The sequence below is a fragment of the Triturus cristatus genome, chromosome 6, assembly GCF_964204655.1.
Source record: "Triturus cristatus chromosome 6, aTriCri1.1, whole genome shotgun sequence".
NCBI classification, from domain to species: Eukaryota; Metazoa; Chordata; class Amphibia; order Caudata; family Salamandridae; genus Triturus; species Triturus cristatus.
In genome coordinates, this window is record NC_140589.1 from 1,303,388,735 (window position 1) to 1,303,410,084 (window position 21,350).

Consider the following 21,350-nt stretch of genomic DNA (forward strand, 5'->3'; position numbering starts at 1 on the left):
TTCTACTGCTCTGTTTCTCTCCCTCCCCCCGCTCTCCTCCTGCTCCATTTTTTCCCACCCGCCATCCTCCTGCTCTGTTTTTCAGCCCCTGCACGCCCTCCTCCTGCTCAGTTTTGCACATTGCTCCGTTTTTCCTCCTCCAGCTCTGTTTTTTCACCACCCGCTGGCCCTCCTCCTGCTCTGTTTTTAGGTCTCACCTGACCCAGCGCATCCGCTGGTCTGGCAAGACATTTTGTGAGGGCTCAAAAAAGTGCTACCACTGTAGCCTAGAGATACAGTGCATGTGCGCGGGCGCGCGGCGCCTCACTTTCGCGGCCGCACAATGTTTGATCGCGATCATGTTCTCCGTGAGCCAGTTTTTTTTTCTCCTGTTTATTACTTCTATGTAGTAATGGTGGCACCCGTGCGCCGCCATTACTACAGAGCAGTAATAAACAAAAACGAGCATTGGCATAGCCAATAGGTCTCGCTTTTGGGACCTTATAAGAATTTAGTTATGCAACTGTTGCATGGCTAAACACTTATAAGGTCCCAAAAGCGAGACCTATTGGCTATGCCAATGCTTATTCATACCTCCTGCTCCGTTTTTCCCCCCACCCACCCGCCCTCCTCCTGTCCTTCCAAACAATGATATTCTTCGCAAGGCGACAAATGCATTATTTGTTTTTTTTATAAACCTAGCCGTGTGTTAAGCCTGCATGAGGGGCCCATGTAGGACTCCTCAAATCCAGGAATTGGGACCTGCCTCCTCTTATCGGTTTGTGGAAGAGGTTTGAGCAATCTTTCCAGTAGTTTTGAAGATGTTCGAGGAAAGGCAGATGAAAAATCAGCAGCATGGGGAATGTATTTTTAATCGAATATTGTTTAACAATTCTAACGTTTAGATAGCGAAGGAGGACTAAACATTTGGTAGTCCAGTCTAACCCCATATAAAATGCAGTGACTGTCCAATGCAAGACCACTTTGTATTGTGACCATTGCATCACTGGCATCTAAAGATGTCAGTGTATCCTGGGAAGCTAATAAGACTCAAAAAAACAATATTTTGTTCCATATATTTTCAGTTTGTTCAACAAAAGGCATAACAGCATGGACAGTCTGTATAGCTTACATAGAATATACTTCAAAAAGGGTGTATATGATTCGATCCCTGCGTCCCTCAGATTGTAAAAATAATGTATCTTTTTCCAGGGATTTTCTAGCAGGGTTTAATTTGCATTTTAATAAAATTAATATATGAGTCTAAAGATAAAGTTGTACTTATTAGGCCTGCTCTGCTCCCACCGAATACCAAGGCTGCCTAGTCTTGATTCCACCTCCTTCCTCCCACACCCTACAGTTGCTGTAACTTAATTTTGTTCTTGCAGGTTCACATCTCTTCTTTTTCCCTTTGTTGCTGTTTTTTCTATCTTTCCATTCCTCTTTCTTTCTCCATTTTTTCTGCCATTCTTCCTCTTGTTCAAAGTTTGTTGCAGAAAAATAAGTTTGAGACCTCAAAAAATGAGATCTGGTTCCCACCGCCTGCACAAATTAAGCATTAGTTTTCCTGCTACATTATCTGCAGGACACCTTTCTTGATTTCTCTCAGATTCTTTCCCTCTGTATGGATCTTACTGTTTACAGTTAACCTTTTGGTTTTCCTACAAATGAGAACACGGCTGTTTTCTATAGATTTTCGACAGCCTGACGGATGCGAATAATTACTTGCCTCACGGCACTGCTTTTCTGTCAAACATAAAAGAGTTTGCTGTCCATATTATCCCCCCATGTGCCCTGTGTTGTTAATCGTATAAAACATGTCTGTTGCGAATCATTAAAATCTCTGTGGGGTACTTATTCCATTAACAAAATACCACATGCCGCAATTGATATACTTGGAGGGATGAAATGATGACATGCCATGTCAAAACCATATCAACAATAATTGTGCTGCATTTCATGACTTCTTTCTACGGGTTTCAGCATTCCTGCTGTATAGAATCAAAGGTTTTGTGAATTAACAATATTGGGAGGCCAGTCTGCATCTCTATTTTTTGTGGTACATGCTGTACACTGAGAAGGAAGAATTTAAAAACAAATGACTCTTCTAACCTGTCTATGCAGACAGCTGGTAAACTAGCCAGCTCATCTGTTTTGAAGCCCCTGTGATGTTATATCAAAGAAAGCAATGTCTCCCTAGAGACCTGAACTAGTTTTGGATCACAGGCACAGGGTCAAGACTGATTTGCATATGGCTGGGTTCAAACTGGAATGGCATGGTGAGCAACAAAACGATGGATTTAGGCCCAGATCTCTGTACTGGAGTGAATGTATGACATTGTTCTGCATTCTGGTCATCAATTGTTGTTTTTGCATTTGTCACCCCGAGTGGGACGGATATGCTCAAACGTGAGTCCCGTCCTCTCCATGCCACTGGAATCAAGCTATCCTGGCTGAAGAGGGGTGAAACCCCGAAACCGGGCCTAGGATGCTTGTTTCCAGTCCAGGGAGGACCTGGCTTGGCAGTTCGGGCTGGACTGTTCCCATGAGGCACAGGGTCAAGACTGATTTGCATATGGCTGGGTTCAAACTGGAATGGCATGGTGAGCAAAAAAACGATGGATTTAGGCCCAGATCTCTGTACTGGGGTGAATGTATGAAATTGTTCTGCATTCTGTCCATCAATTGTTGTTTTTGCACTAGTTTTGGATGGGTGCAATCTTGAGAATGTTACGTTTTGCGCATGCAAACTTTTACATGATTTTCACATCAGACAGACTGATTCGACCTCAGAATGTGCTGTAGGAACAATAAAAGTGCACCTGAGAAACATTTTCTCTTTAAATCAGTCGTATCCAGCATCTTGCATGACGTTTGAATGCAAGATATGAACTTGCGTTCAGTTTTCACGCATGGTACTGAGATGTGGCTTAACGGCCAGAGCGGCCGACTTTGAAGCTGGGGAGCCAGGTTCTAGTCTGGTAGGAGGCTCAAACATCCTGTGATTCTGGGCAAATCACTTACTCTCCTCGTGCCTAAAAAAATGTATGTGTCCATCTGTAATGCAACTGGTGCTCATGTACAGCGCTCTGATACCTTCGGGTAGAGTTCGCGCTATATAAAACAGAAGGAAAAAAAAGGTACATTTCATGACATATAGTTATATTTTACATATTGTTTTCAAAGGTTTGTGATTTCCCACAACCCAAAAGGTCAGTTTACTTTCATAGACTTTTGTATCCCGTGGCTAAATAAAAAATGTTTTTTCATGGCTGAATTTACTTTTTTAAATCCCTAACTACTTTCCCTTCCTTTCTTAGAAAATGTATAAGACCCTTAGTGAGGTGAAGTTGGAGGTGGAAACTGTAATCAAGACGGGTCGACAGATCGTACAGAAGCAGCAGACTGACAACCCGAAAGCAATGGACGAACAGCTGACCGCCTTGAAACTTCTCTATAACGACCTCGGTGCACAGGTAAAAGGCATAAAGGACAGTGACGAATGTGTCCTTTTTCTGACAAATGTAGGTAGTGCCCAATTTATGCAATTTAAAAAAATTTTTTTTTTAACAATGGATAAATCCTTGAGGCACCACTAGAAAGTACTGCTGGAGTGAAAATCTAAACATATACACAGAGCAGATTTCTGCATTCCTCGATAAATCTGCCCCCCCCCCCCCCCCACACAGGCTGACTGATTTTACCTTTCTTCACTTATTGAAAATGCAAGGACCCAGATTTACCGCCTCATTGCGGCTCGGTGATTTTATATCTCTAACATAATGCTGTAATGGTGTGATATGTTTTCTAATGTGTTTGTTGTCACATTCAACCCTTTGGCCTTTACTTACATCCACAATGCGCTCAGAATAAAAATCACAATTTTACATGGATTGCAAATTAATGCTCTTGTAAGATGCATGAGGTAGCAATAGTCCTAAAAGGTCACTACCAAGAAACCAAGAACAAGAGGTTACGCTGAAAAGGTCTTTCATGTTACAATTCTACCAGCCAAACAATTATTTCTGTCTTTCTTTAATATTGTTTCGTTTCTGTTATTGTGAAGCAGCCAAGTTCTGTTCAAATCTACTATAATAACTACTGTATTGTACGAGTATTCATTTTCATGTCAAGATAATATCTAAAACTGCTAAATCCCTGGTCTGTTCTATGTAGAGGGTATGTATATGGTTTCAACCCTTCTTTACCAGTTCACATCACTTCTTTCCATTAGACTTGGGACTTCCGCACCACAGGTGGAAGCGTTAGAGACCATCCCGGGAAACCAAAAATGCATGAACATCTCCCATGGATACACCACCCCCTATGACATACTCTCTGCCCAGTCCCTTTGTGTGCTAGGAAGGCATCGGACCAGCTCCATATGTTAGTACTTAAGAGCGCTCTAGGCTGTTGTCGAAACCTTTTGAAGTTGGGATACAGTTGTGGTTGTCGTCCACTGGCTTCCCGGGTTCTTCTTCCTTATTTTCTGGTGTGTTTATAGGTGCATTCAGCTGGATTCAAGGTTGCTGTCCATACCGTGCGGGTGGGGTGGGACAGGGGGCGCCAGTAATTGGTATTTGAACCATATGGGACCTGTTTGGAGTGCTTGAATCCAGATCCCCTATATATTCTCTTGCAGCAGTTGCTGCTTCATGAAGGCATAGTGGATGAGGGTAGGTTGCTGTGGAAGACAGGGTGTCGTCCTTGATCTGATGGCCTCTGGACTTAATGTTTTTGCTGAAGGAAGCCCAAGGTCGGTAACCCCTCCTCTTGCAATCTCTTTAGGAGACCTGTTGCTTCTGGACATCATGAAGCAACTCTCTGAGCATGAGTGCATCTTGTTCCAGCAGCATTTGACTGAGAGAGACCTTGAGTTGCCATCCCATTTTGTATTTGGCTCAGACTGCCAATGCAACAGCTGAATTAAAGGATTTGCGTGGTACATGAATGATCTTGACTATGGCACAGTAGTCTACATCTGTCTCTACCCCTTACTCCAGTTCTGGCACACACATACAATCTCCCTCACACACTCACACTCATTGTCCTCCTCCTTCTATTGCTTTTCTCTTTCTATTTGTCTTCCTCCTTCTCTTCCTATTTGTCTTCCTCCTCCTCCTCTTTGAGGAAGGGATCTAGTGCTTTATTTACACCTTCAAAGTCTTCTAGCGCTGCAGTAAGCACCATGGTGAGTGCCACCGCCTTATTTGAATGTGCACAGTTCCATTATCTATCTAACGCGCTCATGAGCTGTTTTCAGCCGAGTGGCTAGGCTTGTAATACCTTTCATTGACTTTGCATTGTCTAATTAGTTTATTAATAAATTGGTTGCAAAAGCCCAAGCCTATTCAGAGAAATTGCACATTTTCTTTTTTGTTTAAATCTCGTTTATTGGTTTTCAAGACAAACAAACCAACATACAAGCTAACATGCATCATGGCCATCAAAATACAATCTGACAGAAGGATCATCGCTTTGGCAAACTATACAGTAACAAGAATAACAACCCCCTCCCCCCTCCTCCGGTTTCAGTTGAACATTCTTGCGCGGTGAACTTGAATTGCACATTTTTAAGGCCTTAGGCAACCAATTGTTGAATTCTGTGTCTTCTGATCAGTCTTTGCCTAGGGATAGGGTTTCTTTGGATTCATTTGTCATGGGCCCTGTTGACTACCTGAGAATTTAATAGGTGAACAATGATCCATGACATCCATTGCCTATGAGGACACATGAAACATCTGTTTTTCCTATGAGCTGGCCATTAGTCATGGACTGGGATTGTGCTACTACATTATATATGCCTCCCCGTAGTCCATAACCCTTTTGGGTATCTGGCTTAAATCATCCACTGAACTTCCTAAGTAGCTCCCCTAACTCGTCATTCTGAGAGCCTCAGCCTTCAGCCATGCCCACAGTAATTCCTGGGGTCTTTTTTCTGTGCTTGTGTCCCCGATCGGAGGGGGGGGGGTTGTTAAGTTACTATTTGCGCTACACTTAGGGAATATTCTCCAGATACGATTTTCCCTCACAGCATCTTTCTTGGTGCAGCTGTGAGCTCCTTCTATCTAAGTAACCCCATGTGGCAACACCGCTGTCACATCTGTATCTACCCATTGAATAGGTGTAACCCATATCACACTGACCCCTGGTGACTAGCCTCACAAAACTCAATCACTTTGTTTTTGCATCTTGTGTTAGTACTTGTAAAGCGCAAGCCGAGTGAGTGAGCTATGGAGCATTGCATAAACAAGGGGTAGGGATCGATAAAAATTGTGCACATAAAAGTGATTGTTATGGGAACGGTTTCAGTTTGTTTACACAGTGTCGTGAATGGTAATCCATTTTCTCTCCAGCCAGTGAGACTGGTATGTTGTGGGTTTTATATCAGTGTCCGGTGAGGTATTCCCTCAAATGATACATGTTCAGCTCGTTCTTGAATTGTAGGGTGACAGGGCGAGCCTGATGCCCTGCTGCTACTGTTAGCGTCCTCCGGTGGTGGAGCAAAATTACTTGGCTTACCCTTCAGAGCTGCTGTCAAATCGAGTTAAGGGGGTACAGTAGTCTCTCAACCTACTAGTCCACATCCCCACTTGGAGAATATCAATTAAAGAGAGTGAGTAGGTGATACCAAATGTCAAGCAATTCCAAGCTCTGATGGACAGCACGTAGTTCGTTAGACTCCTCCCGACAGAAAAAGATAATTTTGGCTCCTTCCTCCAAGGGACCCAGAAGCCTTTCATTAGAGTGTAATGTGCACATTGTCCAGCCAAACTGGCACACACTTGTTGGCCAGATAATATTAGAGCTTACAATACTCACATGCCTGCATTCTGGTGATCATTTCTGAGAAGGAAGCATTTTTCTATGGAATTGTTTTTTTGATGTGCACAGATTTATAGATTTCCATGAATCCCTTTCGACTCCACATATATGATTCTCACAGTGAGCATGTGACGCCGGCCCTCTCTTGACTTATAATAGATGCAGACATTCAGTTAGTTTTTCTCACTTTTCAGTAGATTCAGCAGTCAAGTACTGGCTTGTCCAGCGATTTCAGTCCCCTTTCATATATTGCACGGATGTTGCTATTCGTCTAAAAAGAGTTTTCCTTTTGTATGAGGATGCTTACCTTTTGAGGTAAGTATCTGTAGTAAATTTCAAAACAAAATGTTGGCACAATGGAAATTTGACTTCTCGCCTGCTTGGATGTAGCCCTTTAAACACTTCACACGCATGGTTTGCATTCTCCACCAGTCCTCCCAATGCGGTCACCATTTCTTCTGTCCAGCCTTTCTGATGACGTCACTTCTCTTGCCAATGTATTTCTTAGTTGGTTGTTGGAAATGTGCCAGTCCTGGATGAGTTTTCAGACGCAACCTTTAGGGCGACCGCTAAACCTTTAGCTGCTCGTTCAGTGTGCTTTGCCCCCCTCAGACTGGTTGGTCCAATCACTGTGCTCAGTGACCGAATAATGATCTTAACACTTCTTCCCAGGTAATAACACTCCTAAAAGGTAGCAGTCAGCACCGCACATGAAACACTCTGAGACCTACAACTTGTTGCCTGCAAAACTGTTATAGGGAAGCAACTTTTTTCTTAACATTACAAATTATATAATATAGCAGATTTATGAGCTGATGTTCTTTCTCACTTTTCTCTCTTGCTGTCTCAACCTTTCTCCATAGAAAAACGATAATGTGTCCATTTTCAGAGGTTTCTGTGCCGGTGAATGGTTTTTCGAGACCATTTGCTCAAAGTGGCCTTCATTTCAGTCAAGCAGGTTATTGAACTTTTCCAAACCTTGATAGATATTTGCGAGGAGAGCACTTGCCACTGGCTGCCAACTTTATAAACCTCTCCCTGCTTAGCAAGCAGAACTGAACAGATATTTTTCACATTTCAAAAGTGCTCTAAATTTTGTGGGAATTTGCAGAATAAGTTTCACTGAAGAGATCTGCTTTATAATCTAATTTCAAACTTAATTGTTTTTTTATATCTTTATTAATTCATGTTTTCAATGTTAAACCGTGTTTGTCCACATCGTTGCATACGAACATCACAGTACAGTACAGATTGTTGACCAATATTATCCATCCCCATTCGAGCATTATCCATGTTTCCTTCCCTGTTCGGACCCATGTGTTCATTCTAACTGTATTCCACCTATTCTTTTCCCACCACATTATCACCCACTTCCCAGTTTATTTAGTGAATGTGGCAGAACGCCACGTAATTAAGGCTACCGGTCGATAGCGAACATTCCCGGCAGTTTAGCCCATAGTGTGTTCTCTGCCCACTCCACATCTTCCCAAATTTTCATGGACGCACTCTCCCCTCATGCACTAATCTCTGCTACAATGCACATATTCATACCTGTTTGCCACCTTTGTTTAGTCTGGGCTTGTTGTGTTGCTCCCATTCTAGCAATATCTCTTTTGGCTATCATAAATCCCAGTGCACAAAACAACAGCTTGGACCTTTGGAGATCACTATCACTTGGCGTGGCCAATATGATAAAGTCAGGGGGTGAGTGGTATGTCTCTTCCATGATTGCCCTCAGTTCTGTAGTTATTTCTCTCTAGTAGTTGCTGATTGAGGGACACTACCTTATTGTGTGCTGGACCATACCTTCAGTCGAGCTGCATCTGATAAAAGTAGGGGTCCGTGGCCTACCCATTTTAAAAAGTCTAATTCTGTTGTAATATATTATGTACAAATTTATAACTGGGTTAAACTCAGTCTGGCTTTTATAGCTACTTCTATGAGGTGTTTAGGACAGCTTACCAGACTGTGCCTTCCTAGGTTTTCCTCTTATGTTTCTGTAGGGCATTGGATGTATTATCAAAGATCTTACAGTATATCGGTGAGATTTTTTTGGGGTATCTCTTCCCTAAGTATCATGGTCTTTTGACTGTCCTGCACGTCCACCCAGTCTGTATTATCTGACGTCAAGACGGGTGTTAATTGTAAAAATGTGTATCTTTGCGTGTGTACCAATTCATACTCTTCCTGTAATTTTGAAAACGTCTTCAGTCCCGTGCCCTGTAGTATGTCCCTGTTTTGGATATGCCTATCTTTAAAATCTCTTAATTTCCTCCCCTGTCTCAGTATATTGCCCTTGCATAATGGAGTCTCTTTTGTTATCTTACCTTGTCAACCTAAATATTGTATGCCCTTATGGTAACAGTCCATACTCATGTCCAATTTTAATTGTTCGATCTTGCTGTCTTTGCTCTAATAGCATCCATCTGTAGCAACCTATGGCTGTTTCAGTAATAAACTGAGCAAATGGGATGCTTTTATTCTAGAAAGGAACATTTGATGATGAAAAGGGTGCATCATTCCTAAGGTTCCTCTGATAAGAAATCACAAAAGAGAAAGCGACTTGGCTAATTTCTTCCCTTTCTGCCAGCATGAAAATAAAGATTTCAGGAGCAAACGCAAACAATGTGATGGGCCTGCTCCTTTGTTTAATGATGTATTCTATCCTTCATAAAGTATATTGATTGGAAGTCTGAAATAAATGGTCCGAAAAAGAAAATGATTGAATATCCAACTGTAAATGATTTGTTTTGACATCCTCAACAAACATTGCTTTGATACAAATTGCATTTTAATAACACAAATTGCCTGCGCATATCCAGTAGAGAGGAAAAGCATTTTAATAAAATGGCTCACTTGAAAGGCAAAGATGAACAGAAGCCCACGATGTAAAACAACAATAAAATATCAGTTTGCACTCAGCCCCAAACTGATGAATATTCTCTGTATGATTTATACTGCAGTGCCCTTGTCCCCTCGACCATGTTTCTGTCCACTCTTTTCCTGCCTTTGTCGGAAATACTTATCTAGCATTCAGATGCCTTGGAGCTGGAGCACTGTATAAAAAACGTTAACACTTATTCAGAAACCAAAATACTGATTCTCAGGCCTGCCCCTGGGACAATTTGTGACTACAGGGCAGTTCTCTGCTTGGTAAGTGTCATTAGCTTCAAGTGTCTCCTGTCCTTTGGAACAGTTGCCCTGCTTGTTGGCGGACAAGGGTTTGGACTTCCCAAAAGGTAGGTTGATCAAGGAGATGCGGCTTACTCTGGGAAGTGATGAGTGTTTGAAATGTGGCTAATATACGACATAAATGGTAACATGCATGAAAAGTATCTGGGCAAACAGCTTTGTAATTAAAGGAGAATGTGTCTTAATTTAAAGACTACAAAAAGTAGTACTATAAAATCAAATTGGACACGATTAGACACAGAATGAACTAGCTCAATTGCTGGCAAAGAAACGTCCCCAAAGAGATTTAAAGCACCTGGAGGTTAAAACTCTATAGTTAATAACAAAAATACATGGGGTCTTTAGGACAGTACTAGTCTGAGTGAAGGTCCTGACTTCTCAACTCTTCCTGTAAGCCTTAAAATCTCAGTCCTTGTACTATGGCTTTGTTTACCGTTCCCATTAGCTAGCCCTGAGGTACTGGAGTGTTGCAATAGTTCAACAATACTATGATACATCGGTCTTTTGACCTAGTTTCTCAGTGGCCCTCAGTGCAACGAGACGTGGCAGCTTTATAGGTTTGCGCCCAGTCAGTTGAGAATTTGACGGAAATTTTCATAAAGCACAGAAGTTTCGAACACCCAGAAATTCACCATACACAAAAATATAGAGTGTGAGACCAAATCTTTCCTTAGTTTGAGATTCTGAAACTTCCAATGTTTTATTAAAGGGGATACTGAAATTTTCTGGTGCCACCTCCAATATTCCTTTCTCTTTGGTAAATGCTTTCTATATTTTAAGAATATCAAGGAACCATACATAAGAGGAATTCATATCTTCAGGAGTATTGTTACCATTTACAAGCCACTGCTGTCACATCTCTAGTCCTTCAAGATAAATTGTTTTTTAATCATATCTTATCGGTTGTAGAAACTGTGGATAAAGGACTATTAGTTGAAATGCTGGTCATCTAAATTAATATGGAGTTTGTATTGTAGTAAATGCTCGTTTCCCACCATATGATTCTGCTCTGTATCTTCCAATAGTTGCCAATATGAAGATAGTGCCAGTAAATCTTGCGATATTATGATAAATTGTTTTTTGCAGACTATGTTCCAGTAACAAATGATGTTCCCTGGGCCTGTCATTTGAGCCAGAGTCAAAGGAGCATAGACTGTATAACATTTTACATATGATAACACAGGAGTATTCTTTGTTTTTTTGTTTCTTTCCTGTAGGTGACCGAAGGGAAGCAAGATCTAGAACGTGCAAATCAGCTGGCACGCAAACTTAAGATTGAAACAACTACACTGTCGGAATGGCTCTCCGCAACTGAGGCTGAGCTCGTACAGAAATCAACTTCTGAAAATCTGCGTGCTGATCTGGATACTGAAATTGTTTGGGCTAAAGTAAGAATCATTGCTAAATTGTGCCCTTCGTGTCTCGTTTCTGGTTTACAATTTAAATATGCCAGTAAAATCTAACAAATTGCAACTGTTCATAAATTTATTGCAATAACTTTTTTATATAAGAGAGAGGTTTTTCAATATTATAAACGGTAACACAGCCTTTGAATCCTTAAGCTTTTAATGCTTAAAGTTTTTAACTTGTATGTGTTTCTGTGATTCCATTGCGATGGGCCACTTTCAACTCAGAAATTCCAGTTTGTTGTCATGCTATTAAACTATTCCATTGAAAATTGAGTAAGGATGGCCTAAAAGCCAATAATATCTAGGGTAGACTTTTGCAAACTCTCAAGTTGGGATTGCAGTGTTGTCAGGAGGATACTCTAACACAGGGGTCTCCAGCCTTTTCTGCAATAAATCACTAGTATGACAATTTCCCCTTGGTTTATCTCCACTGCCCTGCTCTTCAGCCCATGTTTCCAACAGGCCTTCTCAACCAACCTCTAGCCAAGGCTGCCCTGATCTTTTTAACTTGCCTTGGTCTCTCTCTCCATCACCATTTCGATCACCCACTCTTCCACCTTTCCTGAACCCTCAGACCTTCTGGGTGCCACATTAACTGGATACCACCATCCACACTCATACACACCACCGTTTGAAGGTAACTCGCCTTCATTTAGCACCCTTTTCCTACATGTCTCTGAATTTATTACTACATAAAACATTTTCACCATTTTGCAACTTGTCCAGAATGCCGCAGTGAGACTGATTCTGGACCTTCCCAAATTTGCTGCCAATCGAAAATTGCATTGGCTTTCAGCCGAGAACTAATTCTGTTTAAGGCACTATGTATTGTTCACAAGGCACTTCATAACTAAGGTCCAGAGGGAATTGAACACCTCTATCAATGCTATGTCCCTGCCAGACAGCTGCTCTCTGTCAACAGAAATTAGATGGTTGTGCCCAGGTTTAGGAGGGCAAAGTGGGCTGCATCTAAACTCTGGAACACCCTACCTACATCCATTTCCTGTCTAGAATTCCATCCTAATTTCTATAGATTTTAGAGACCTGGCTCTTTGCCCTCTAATCACTTAGAGCAATGATACTTCCCTCCCTCTGACCGGGTTTCCGTTATCAGCGCCTTGATGCCCATGGGCATTTGTTCACACCCATGGGCATTTGTTCACGCTGTATAAGTTGATCATTCATTCATTCATGCCAATACCAAAACTAGTGGGTTTGTCAATGCCTGTTTGTTTTAGTGGCTTACAGAAAATGTTCTTCAGTCAGCAACTATTTTGTATTTCTTAAGTGTTCTACTGGTCTGTGATATCTAGGTTTTAGCTTGAGTCTGAATTAAAATGTTTTAATAGTCGGCTCACGGTTATAATGTCTTGCAAACACATATGTTAAAGATGGGGGTATTTATTACTGAGGTATGGAGCATTCTACGTCAGCACTGTCAGACTGCTTTATAAAGGCATAGTTTTATTTGAACCATTGGTATTTAGTTTTCCTTCTTATTTTGTTAGAATGTGTTGAAGGAACTCGAGAGACGGAAGACTGATTTGGACAGTGTCACCGAGAGCAGTGCAGCATTGCAGAGCTTGGTGGAGGGCAGTGAAAGTGCCCTGGAAGAGAAACTGTGTCTCCTCAATGCTGGCTGGAGCCGCGTCCGCACCTGGACTGAAGACTGGTGCAACACTCTCTTGGTGAGCTCGTAAAAGTAACAGGCACATGACTCAGTTGTTACTCACTACTGCAGTGTCAAAGGCTTTAAGTTGGTTTCTCTCGGAGTTCTTGATTATGACCTCTACGCAAACACCTACAATTAAAAGGTGTTGCAACGTTTATCATGCCTGTTAATTACTGGCCACTGTAAAGGCTTGTCAATTCTGATTTCCCTCCTGATTCACATTTGTGGAAATATAATGGGAAAATACCAAGACATTCAAATTTTTATGCAGAGATCACCAAATTCAACCTGGAATACTCCAATGTTGAGAGTTCAACTCATAATAGGAGAGCTATTTATTGCACTTGTAAATTCTAAATCCCAGGTACAGGTTTTGAACAGGCTGATAAATAGCATCTTCCCCTTGGGGCAGGTGTAATCAAGACCTGAGTCTTCTACTCCTCAGAGCGCACGAAGTTACCATTCTTTTTTACCCTTACAGCAGCACACGGTGGTTCAGTCCTAGATTAGAAAACTGATAGGTGCCTCTAAACTAGGGAGGACTAGTGTGTATAAGTGAGAGATGCTTCATTCCTGTGTTATGCATAGGGAAACACCGTCCTATTTTCAGCTTATTTCTTTACAGCAAAAGATGTTGAAGCACCAACTTTGTTTTCCACGTTGACAAAACAATAATTCTTTTGGAACGTAGAGAGCAAGACAGCATAACTTCCAACTTTCGTTTTCCAGAGGGTGCATAATAATCTCTACAAATCTTTTTTTTAAATGGCACTTGTGTGACCTGTCGGCTGAAGGAGTTTTTGCAGGATTGTGCAATACAGCTCTAAATTAATTGCCAAGCAGGTTCCCAGACTGAATTGTCTATCCCTCCCAGCACTCTGGCCAGGAGCAGGGTTACCACTTTGCAACCGTACAGCCTGGATATTGTGTCAATCCCATGTGTTGTTTTTGGCTGCCACCTTGATTAAATTATGTTCACTCTCTCTACACTTTCAGAGAGATTGTATTTCTATTAGGACATAATATTATAAAACATTAGTATTATTCAGGTTCATGAACAAGTAGATAGGACACTTTGGCTCAGTCTTATTTGAAATATAACACAGTATTTCCTCAGCACATAGTAGAAAAATCTTTTGACTATCAGAAAAGGACAAGTCTTGCCGTTCTTTCTATCATATGCAAAGGCGCTGTGACCAAAGGAAGGCAACACCTATTTATAAGAATATGCAGGCTCCCTGAAAGAATAGGCATGGGCTTGGGGTGTTAGTAGTCCTGGTGTTTTTTTGTTGTTGTCAGTGTTGGCTTGCTGGTTCATTCTTGGATGCACTCATGACACCCAGTAGCATGCAGTATTATAACACGCACTCTCGGTTTCCTTCTTAGAACCATCAAAGCCAGATGGAGATCTTTGATGAGAATGTTGCCCATATAAGCACCTGGCTGTACCAGGCTGAAGCTTTACTTGACGAGACTGAGAAGAAACCTGCAAGCAAGAAAGAAGACACTGTGAAGGTGAAGATGCTATAGTTTTGTTCACAAAAACATACAAGGTCTTTACTTCCCTTTTCCTATTTGATATATTTGTTTCATCTCCTGCTTCTGTGCCTTTCAGCGTTTGATGTCTGAACTGGAAGATGTTAGTCTACGAGTAGACAATGTTCGTGATCAGGCTGTTATACTGATAAACAGTCGGGGAACCTCTTGCCGTGAACTTGTGGAGCCCAAACTAGCAGAGTTAAACCGTGACTTCGAAAAAGTGTCACAGCACATCAAGGCTGCGCAGGTATGGTTAACTGATGGCTGCTATGTTTGCCCTACTTCCCATGAAGATAAACATTTTAATATTCTCCATCATTGCTTTTATTCTGGGTGAACATGCACGACAGACTAGAACCTATGCTACCACAAACAAGAGGCATAGTTTAAATGTATGGCTAGTTAAAAAAAAATTAAAAAATTGAAGTATTTTCCTACTATTTAATTGTATTGTAAACATTGGATATTGTGGATTTGTCCAATGCAGACATTTCTCAGAGTTTGAATAAAAAAAATTAAAAAAAATTAACTAGAAGTGATGGGGATAGGTTGGCCTAATACTTTCATTAACTTGGGTGCTGCTTAACATTTTCAATGACTTTGAGAACTCATCACCAATAACACTGCATCATCTTTGTGATTTATACAATGTTCCAGATTTAGAATGTCTGAGGGTCCAAATTGCTAAACTTTATGCACCCGTGAACATTTTTTATATGCTCATGTACAGACATCTGCAGCCACAAACTATTGCTCTTCATGCAGAGAATTAATATCTGCTGTGTTTTGCAACTATAGGTGATACTTACGAGTGTGGAAAATCCACATTGTATATAATGCAGTAAAAATGCTTGATTGAGGTGTTATTCCAATCAGCAATGTGATCAGATCAACATTAGAATTATTGTAAAAGTATTCTGCAAGCACCCTTCCAGTCATCCGACCCAGTTATTGACTTGACTGGAGGGCTCCTATCACCAGGCGAATTGAACCTCTTGAGCAAAGGCCTCTATTTCTGTCCTGTACTGAAGGACCATAATACTGCCAACATGATGAGAGACCTAAAAACCTTCGAGAGAAGATGCAGACTTGCAGAATACTTTTACAATAATTCTAATGTTGATCTGCCAAGCTACCTTCCAGATCCATTCAAAAAGTTCCGCCATCCCAAATCATGGACTCCTCAATGTGGTAGAAATCCTGTCCTTGATAAATACATTTTATCCATCAAGAAACTCACCAAGGAATCAACACCTAAAAGGATTTTTGATAACATCACCCGAGAAGAAAGAAAAGCTCTCCACCTCCTTCAACAGAGAATGAATGTCATTATAAAACTGGCAGACAAAGGTGGTGCAGTGGTTGCCATGAAAGTAAGTGATTATATTGAGGAAGGAATGAGACAACTAATGGATACCAACACTTACAAACCTTTAGAATCTGATCCCACAGAAGACTTGAACAAAGAAATTAAGAACATGGTTGTAAGATACAGGAGCTTAAACCTCATTGATGAAACAACAGCAGATATACTTGTTCATCCCAAACCAAGACCTGGGAGATTTTATATGCTTCCCAAAATTCACAAAATGAACAATCCTGGCTGTCCCATCATCTCTGGCAATGACACAGCCACTGAGAGACTATCTTTATTTGTCGACCTGCACCTCCAGCCCATTGTACAGGAACTTCCATCATTTGTTAAAGATACCAGTCACTTCCTTCAGATTATTCAAAAATTAAACCAAACCTACACATTTGATGATGATACTCTTCTGGCTACATTTGATGTTACATCATTATACACCAATATACCACATGAGGATGGGCTTATGGCATTATCTAAGGCTCTTAACAAAAGAACTGTGAAAAACCCATCAACAAATGTGCTTACCAACTTTGCAAGAGTTATCCTTAAATCCAACAATTTTACATTCAATGGTAAACACTATCTGCAGATACAAGGGACTTCCATGGGCACTCGGATGGCTCCATCCTATGCAAATATCTTCATGGGCAAACTAGAGAACTGTATACTTGCTACTTCTAGCATTAAACCACTGGTATGGCTAAGATACATTGATGACATATTTATAATATGGAATTCAGGAAGTAGAACATTGGAACAATTTACAGCTTATATCAACAATATCCATCCTACCATCAAATTTACCAGCAGTAATACTAAACAGAATCCTCATCTCCCTTTTCTGGATGTGCTACTCCCCATTCATGAACACAAAATGACAACTGATCTGTACCACAAGCCTACAGATGCTCATTTGTATCTAAACTGGACTTCATGTCACCCACACCACACTAAACTGAGCATCATCTACAGCCAAGCACTCAGAATAAGACGCATCTGCCGCAATGAGGAAACCTGTAAAGACCATCTACAGGAGCTTGCTACATTATTTAAAAGGCGAGGCTATCCTCTGCATGTCATACAGCAACAAATTGACACGTCTTTGCAGTTACCCAGAGAAGCATTTATTTGGAATACCAATGGCAGAAACAAAAGTGACAGAACTCCATTTGTAGTTGACTATCATCCATCAGCTCCTAATTACAGAAATATAATGCAAAAAACATTTCCCTTACTGTCCACTTGTGAAAAATTGCAAAAGGTTTTTCCAAAACCACCAGTCATTGCTTACCGCAGAGCTCCAAATTTACGATCTCTTATTGTGAGAGCTGAACTCAAGCAAGATGTAACAAATGCAGGGGTTCATTGCTGTGACTCTAAAAGGTGCATCACGTGTGAATATCTTTTACAAACATCATCTGTAACTAGTTCTGTTACGAGAAGGACCTATGCAATAAGGCAGCATCTTACATGTCGCTCAACATGCATTATTTATGTGATTCAGTGCCGACGGCAAAGCTGTAAAAAAACAGTATGTAGGCCAAACAGTGAATGACCTCCGTACACGATTCAGGAACCACAAATCTGCAAAAATTAATAAGAAAATTGGCCAGCCTGTAGCCAATCATTTCAACCTTGTGGATCATTCACTATCAGATTTAAAGATTTCCCCCGTGGAACATGTTTCAAAAGAAGAACTACTGGACTCCAGGGAAAACTTCTGGATGTACCGCTTAACATCACTGCATCCAGATGGACTGAACATTACTGACAACACAACCTGATTACTGCATATCTCAAGAGCTCTCAGGACTGCATTGATTCCACATTCCAAATGGAATCTTCACTCATGATGCTTTTTGAAAATTAAGCTGTGTCATCTGTGCAGCCACTGACAGACCATCTTGTACTACCTGAGGAAGGCGGAAGCTGAAACGTTGTAGTGGAAATATATTTTTGTTCTTTGGTGAATCTATCTGTTTGAGTCACTTCTTTCTTGGATATTTTATTTCTTTGTGACTCGTATCCTTTGGGATCCAGATTTTTTCTCTCTGGCTGTTGTTTTCTTGTGATCCTTCATCTTCAAGTATATATATATATCTCCATAAAACAAAATACTATTAGCTTACTTATTGTATCTCATATTACATTACCCAGTCTAAGAACTGGTATATCCCTCAAGGTTGTGGAAAGACAAATTCAGAATGCTCATATGCTTTCTGCCCTGGACAAAGGAGACTGGAGGGTCTCCTTGGACTTAAAGGATGTTCATGTTCGTTTTGTTCCCAGAACTTTATGTTCGAGGCATATGAGCTGCAGATTATACACTGTGCATAGATCGCCATTTGGTGTTGGGCCCGGAGGTTTGCAGTTTGTTTTTCTTCTTGGACAATGTTTGGAAGTCACGAGTTCGGTGACTCCTCCTTCGGTCCGTACTGCGCATGGGCTTCGGCTCCATCCTCAGATTGTTTTTTTCCGCCATCGGGCTCGGATGTAATACTTCGTGCTCCGGCTTCGAACCTTTCCAGTTCGACCTTCGACGAAAAATCCTCGTCCATCGAGATTCTTCAGACAAAATCTTCTTCTTTATCTCTCTCTTCGGCACTTCCTCGATTCCAGGCATCGCCAGTGGCCTTCGGGCCTATCTCGACTCCGGTCTCGGCCGATGGAAAGGACTCCCTTTAAGAAGTGCCCAAAATGTGGGTCTAAATTTCCCCACACCGATCTACATCAGGTGTGCAACCTCTGCCTCTCTCCCGAACACGAGGCCCGAGACTGCCCCGCCTGCAAGTCTTTTCGATCGAAAAAGACTATTCGGGATCGACGAGCTCGATGCACCATGGCGCACTCATCGACCTCGGCTCCACCTGACCTCTTCGGAGAAGACATCGGAGCTTCGGGACAGCAGCACACTGAACAGGAAGACGACCTCGTCAGCGCTTCCGAGGCCGACGACTCCGACGTGGAGGAGATCACACCGGCGCAGAGGGTCGTGAGTACTCTACCCCCTCCCACTCCCGCGCCCATACCGAAAGAGACTCCGGTTACACCTTCGCCTCCGGACCTAGGCAAAACCAAACATACCGCTTCCATCACCCCACCTTCGGGCCCGGTGAAGAGGCATCATAAGTCTCCCGGCGGCTCGGGCTCGAGCCAGCCTACTACCGGCGCCGAAAAACACCCTTCGGCACCGAAGAAAACCACACCAAGCTCCGTTCTGAAGCCATCGGTATCGAAACCTGGCCTCTCGGTGCCGACCAAACATAAATCCCTCGGCACAGACGCTCCCGTGCCGAAGCCTGCCTCGGCACCGAACAAAAAATCGGAGGCCCCGAAAAAGCATGGCACAGATAAACCAAAGAAGCCGTCGGCCCCGAAAACATCGGCACCGACAGAGGAATCGGTGCCGGAGGAGCTATTCACGCCAGATCCTCGACAAAAGACTTTAACAAAGGATCCAAAGACTGGACATTTGACTTTGTCTTCAAAGAAAAGACATTTAGACAAGCCAACTCCTCCTCCACTGCCAAAACGAAAGGACTCTGCCACATCCCCTTTCAGAGTACCCTCCCCACCGCCTCCACCTCCTCCACCTCCTCCACCTCCCCCATCTCCGCCTCCACCTTCTCCACCCTTGCCTCATCGCTCTCCAACCCCGTCTCCAGACCCTGATGACCAAGGGGATCCATACTATGATCCAACAGATGCCCCACAGGACCCCACCCCTCCGGGCACACCAGACCCATGGGAGGATTATCATAATCCAGATGTACCAGATGTGCCTCAGGATGATCTCCATCCATCCAGGCCATCTCCACCAGAGGACTCCCTGGGGTTCCACCACTTGTTGCAACGGGCGGCACATTATCATGGGGTGGAGTTACACAGTGATTCAGTTGAGGAAGACTTCCTACTTGACACTTTTGACATCGCAGATAAATCTACTGCCATATTACCCAATGTTAAAGGGGTGACCAAACATGCGGCAGAGGTTTTCAAAGACCCAGTCAGGGCTAGGGTCTTAAACCCCAGAATAGAGAAAAAATATAAGGCAGCCCCCACAGATCCTGCCTATATTAAAGGACCTGCGCCCTTAGACTCATTAGTGGTATCCACAGCTAGGAAGAGATCCAATTCTCAGTCATCGGGTGAGGCTCCACCACCCGATAAGGAGTCCAAGCTCTTAGATGCGTCTGGCAAACGCACTGCCTCGCAAGCTGCCAATATGTGGTGCATCGCCAACACGCAAGCGCTGCTGGCACGGTACGACAGAGCGCACTATGATGAGCTGGAGACTATCATGCAACATCTCCCAGAAAAATATAAAAATAAGGCTCATGAACTAATACAAGAGGGAAAGATCATTACCAACACCTCTATTAAATGTGCACTTGACGCAGCAGACACAGCTTCCAGGGCTATAAACACCAGTGTTCTGCTTCGCCGCCACGCCTGGCTCAGAATCTCAGGCTTTAAGCCGGAGGTCCAAGCATCCATATTGAACCACCCTTTTGACCAACAACACTTATTTGGCCCAAAAGTAGACGATGCCCTGGAAAAAATGAAGAAGGATACAGATACAGCGAAGTCTATGGGAGCATTACAATCCCACACTCCTAGACGCTCCTTTCGCCGCTCCTCCTTTCGAGGCACTGGCAGGGGTTACTCTGTCGATAACGCCTCTACGTCCTACAAGTCCCCTCCTCAGACTACCTTCACAAAGGGCTATCAAAGAGGTGGATATAGAGGAAACAATAATAAAGGCAGGGGCAAACCCAACACTGCCTGGTCTGCCACACCGCCCACACAATGACTTTCCCCTGCTCCCCCCAGACCATTCCACTCCAGTCGGGGGCAGACTACAAGACTTTTTTCAAACCTGGGAGACCATAACATCAGACAAATGGGTGACCCAAATTATTCGGTCAGGGTACTGTCTCGAACTAACATCTACCCCCCCAAATATTCCACCCAGGCACCGTATAATGTCACAAGAACATACCACACTGCTGAAACAAGAGGTAATCTCCCTCCTGCAAAAACAAGCTATAGAGCAGGTCCCCATCAATCAACAAAATTTAGGGGTCTACTCTCTGTACTTTCTGATACCAAAAAGAGACGAGACTCTACGGCCCATTCTAGACCTCCGGCCTCTAAATGCATACATACATTAAGACCATTTTCACATGGTAACTCTCCAACAAGTTCTCCCACTCCTCTGCCAGAACGACTTTCTCACTACACTGGACTTGAAAGACGCATACTTTCATATTCCAATACACCCTTCTCACAGAAAGTACCTCAGATTTGTAGTGGACGGCCAACATTATCAGTTCAAGGTTCTCCCCTTCGGGGTCACAACCGC

The 21,350-nt window shown here is 42.5% G+C and overlaps 1 protein-coding gene across 4 annotated transcripts in view; it reads left to right on the plus strand.

Annotated features, from left to right (window-relative positions):
• The window catches only part of UTRN (utrophin), a 1,396,454-nt gene that overhangs the window by 495,380 nt on the left and 879,724 nt on the right, over window positions 1-21,350 (plus strand). For all 4 annotated transcript variants that reach the window (XM_085612275.1, XM_085612279.1, XM_085612276.1 and 1 more), the window contains 5 exons: window positions 3,300-3,455; window positions 11,214-11,384; window positions 12,914-13,093; window positions 14,464-14,592; window positions 14,693-14,863. In XM_085612275.1, the coding sequence (XP_085468401.1) occupies window positions 3,300-3,455; window positions 11,214-11,384; window positions 12,914-13,093; window positions 14,464-14,592; window positions 14,693-14,863 (807 nt within the window). The remainder of the gene's footprint in view (window positions 1-3,299; window positions 3,456-11,213; window positions 11,385-12,913; window positions 13,094-14,463; window positions 14,593-14,692; window positions 14,864-21,350) is intronic.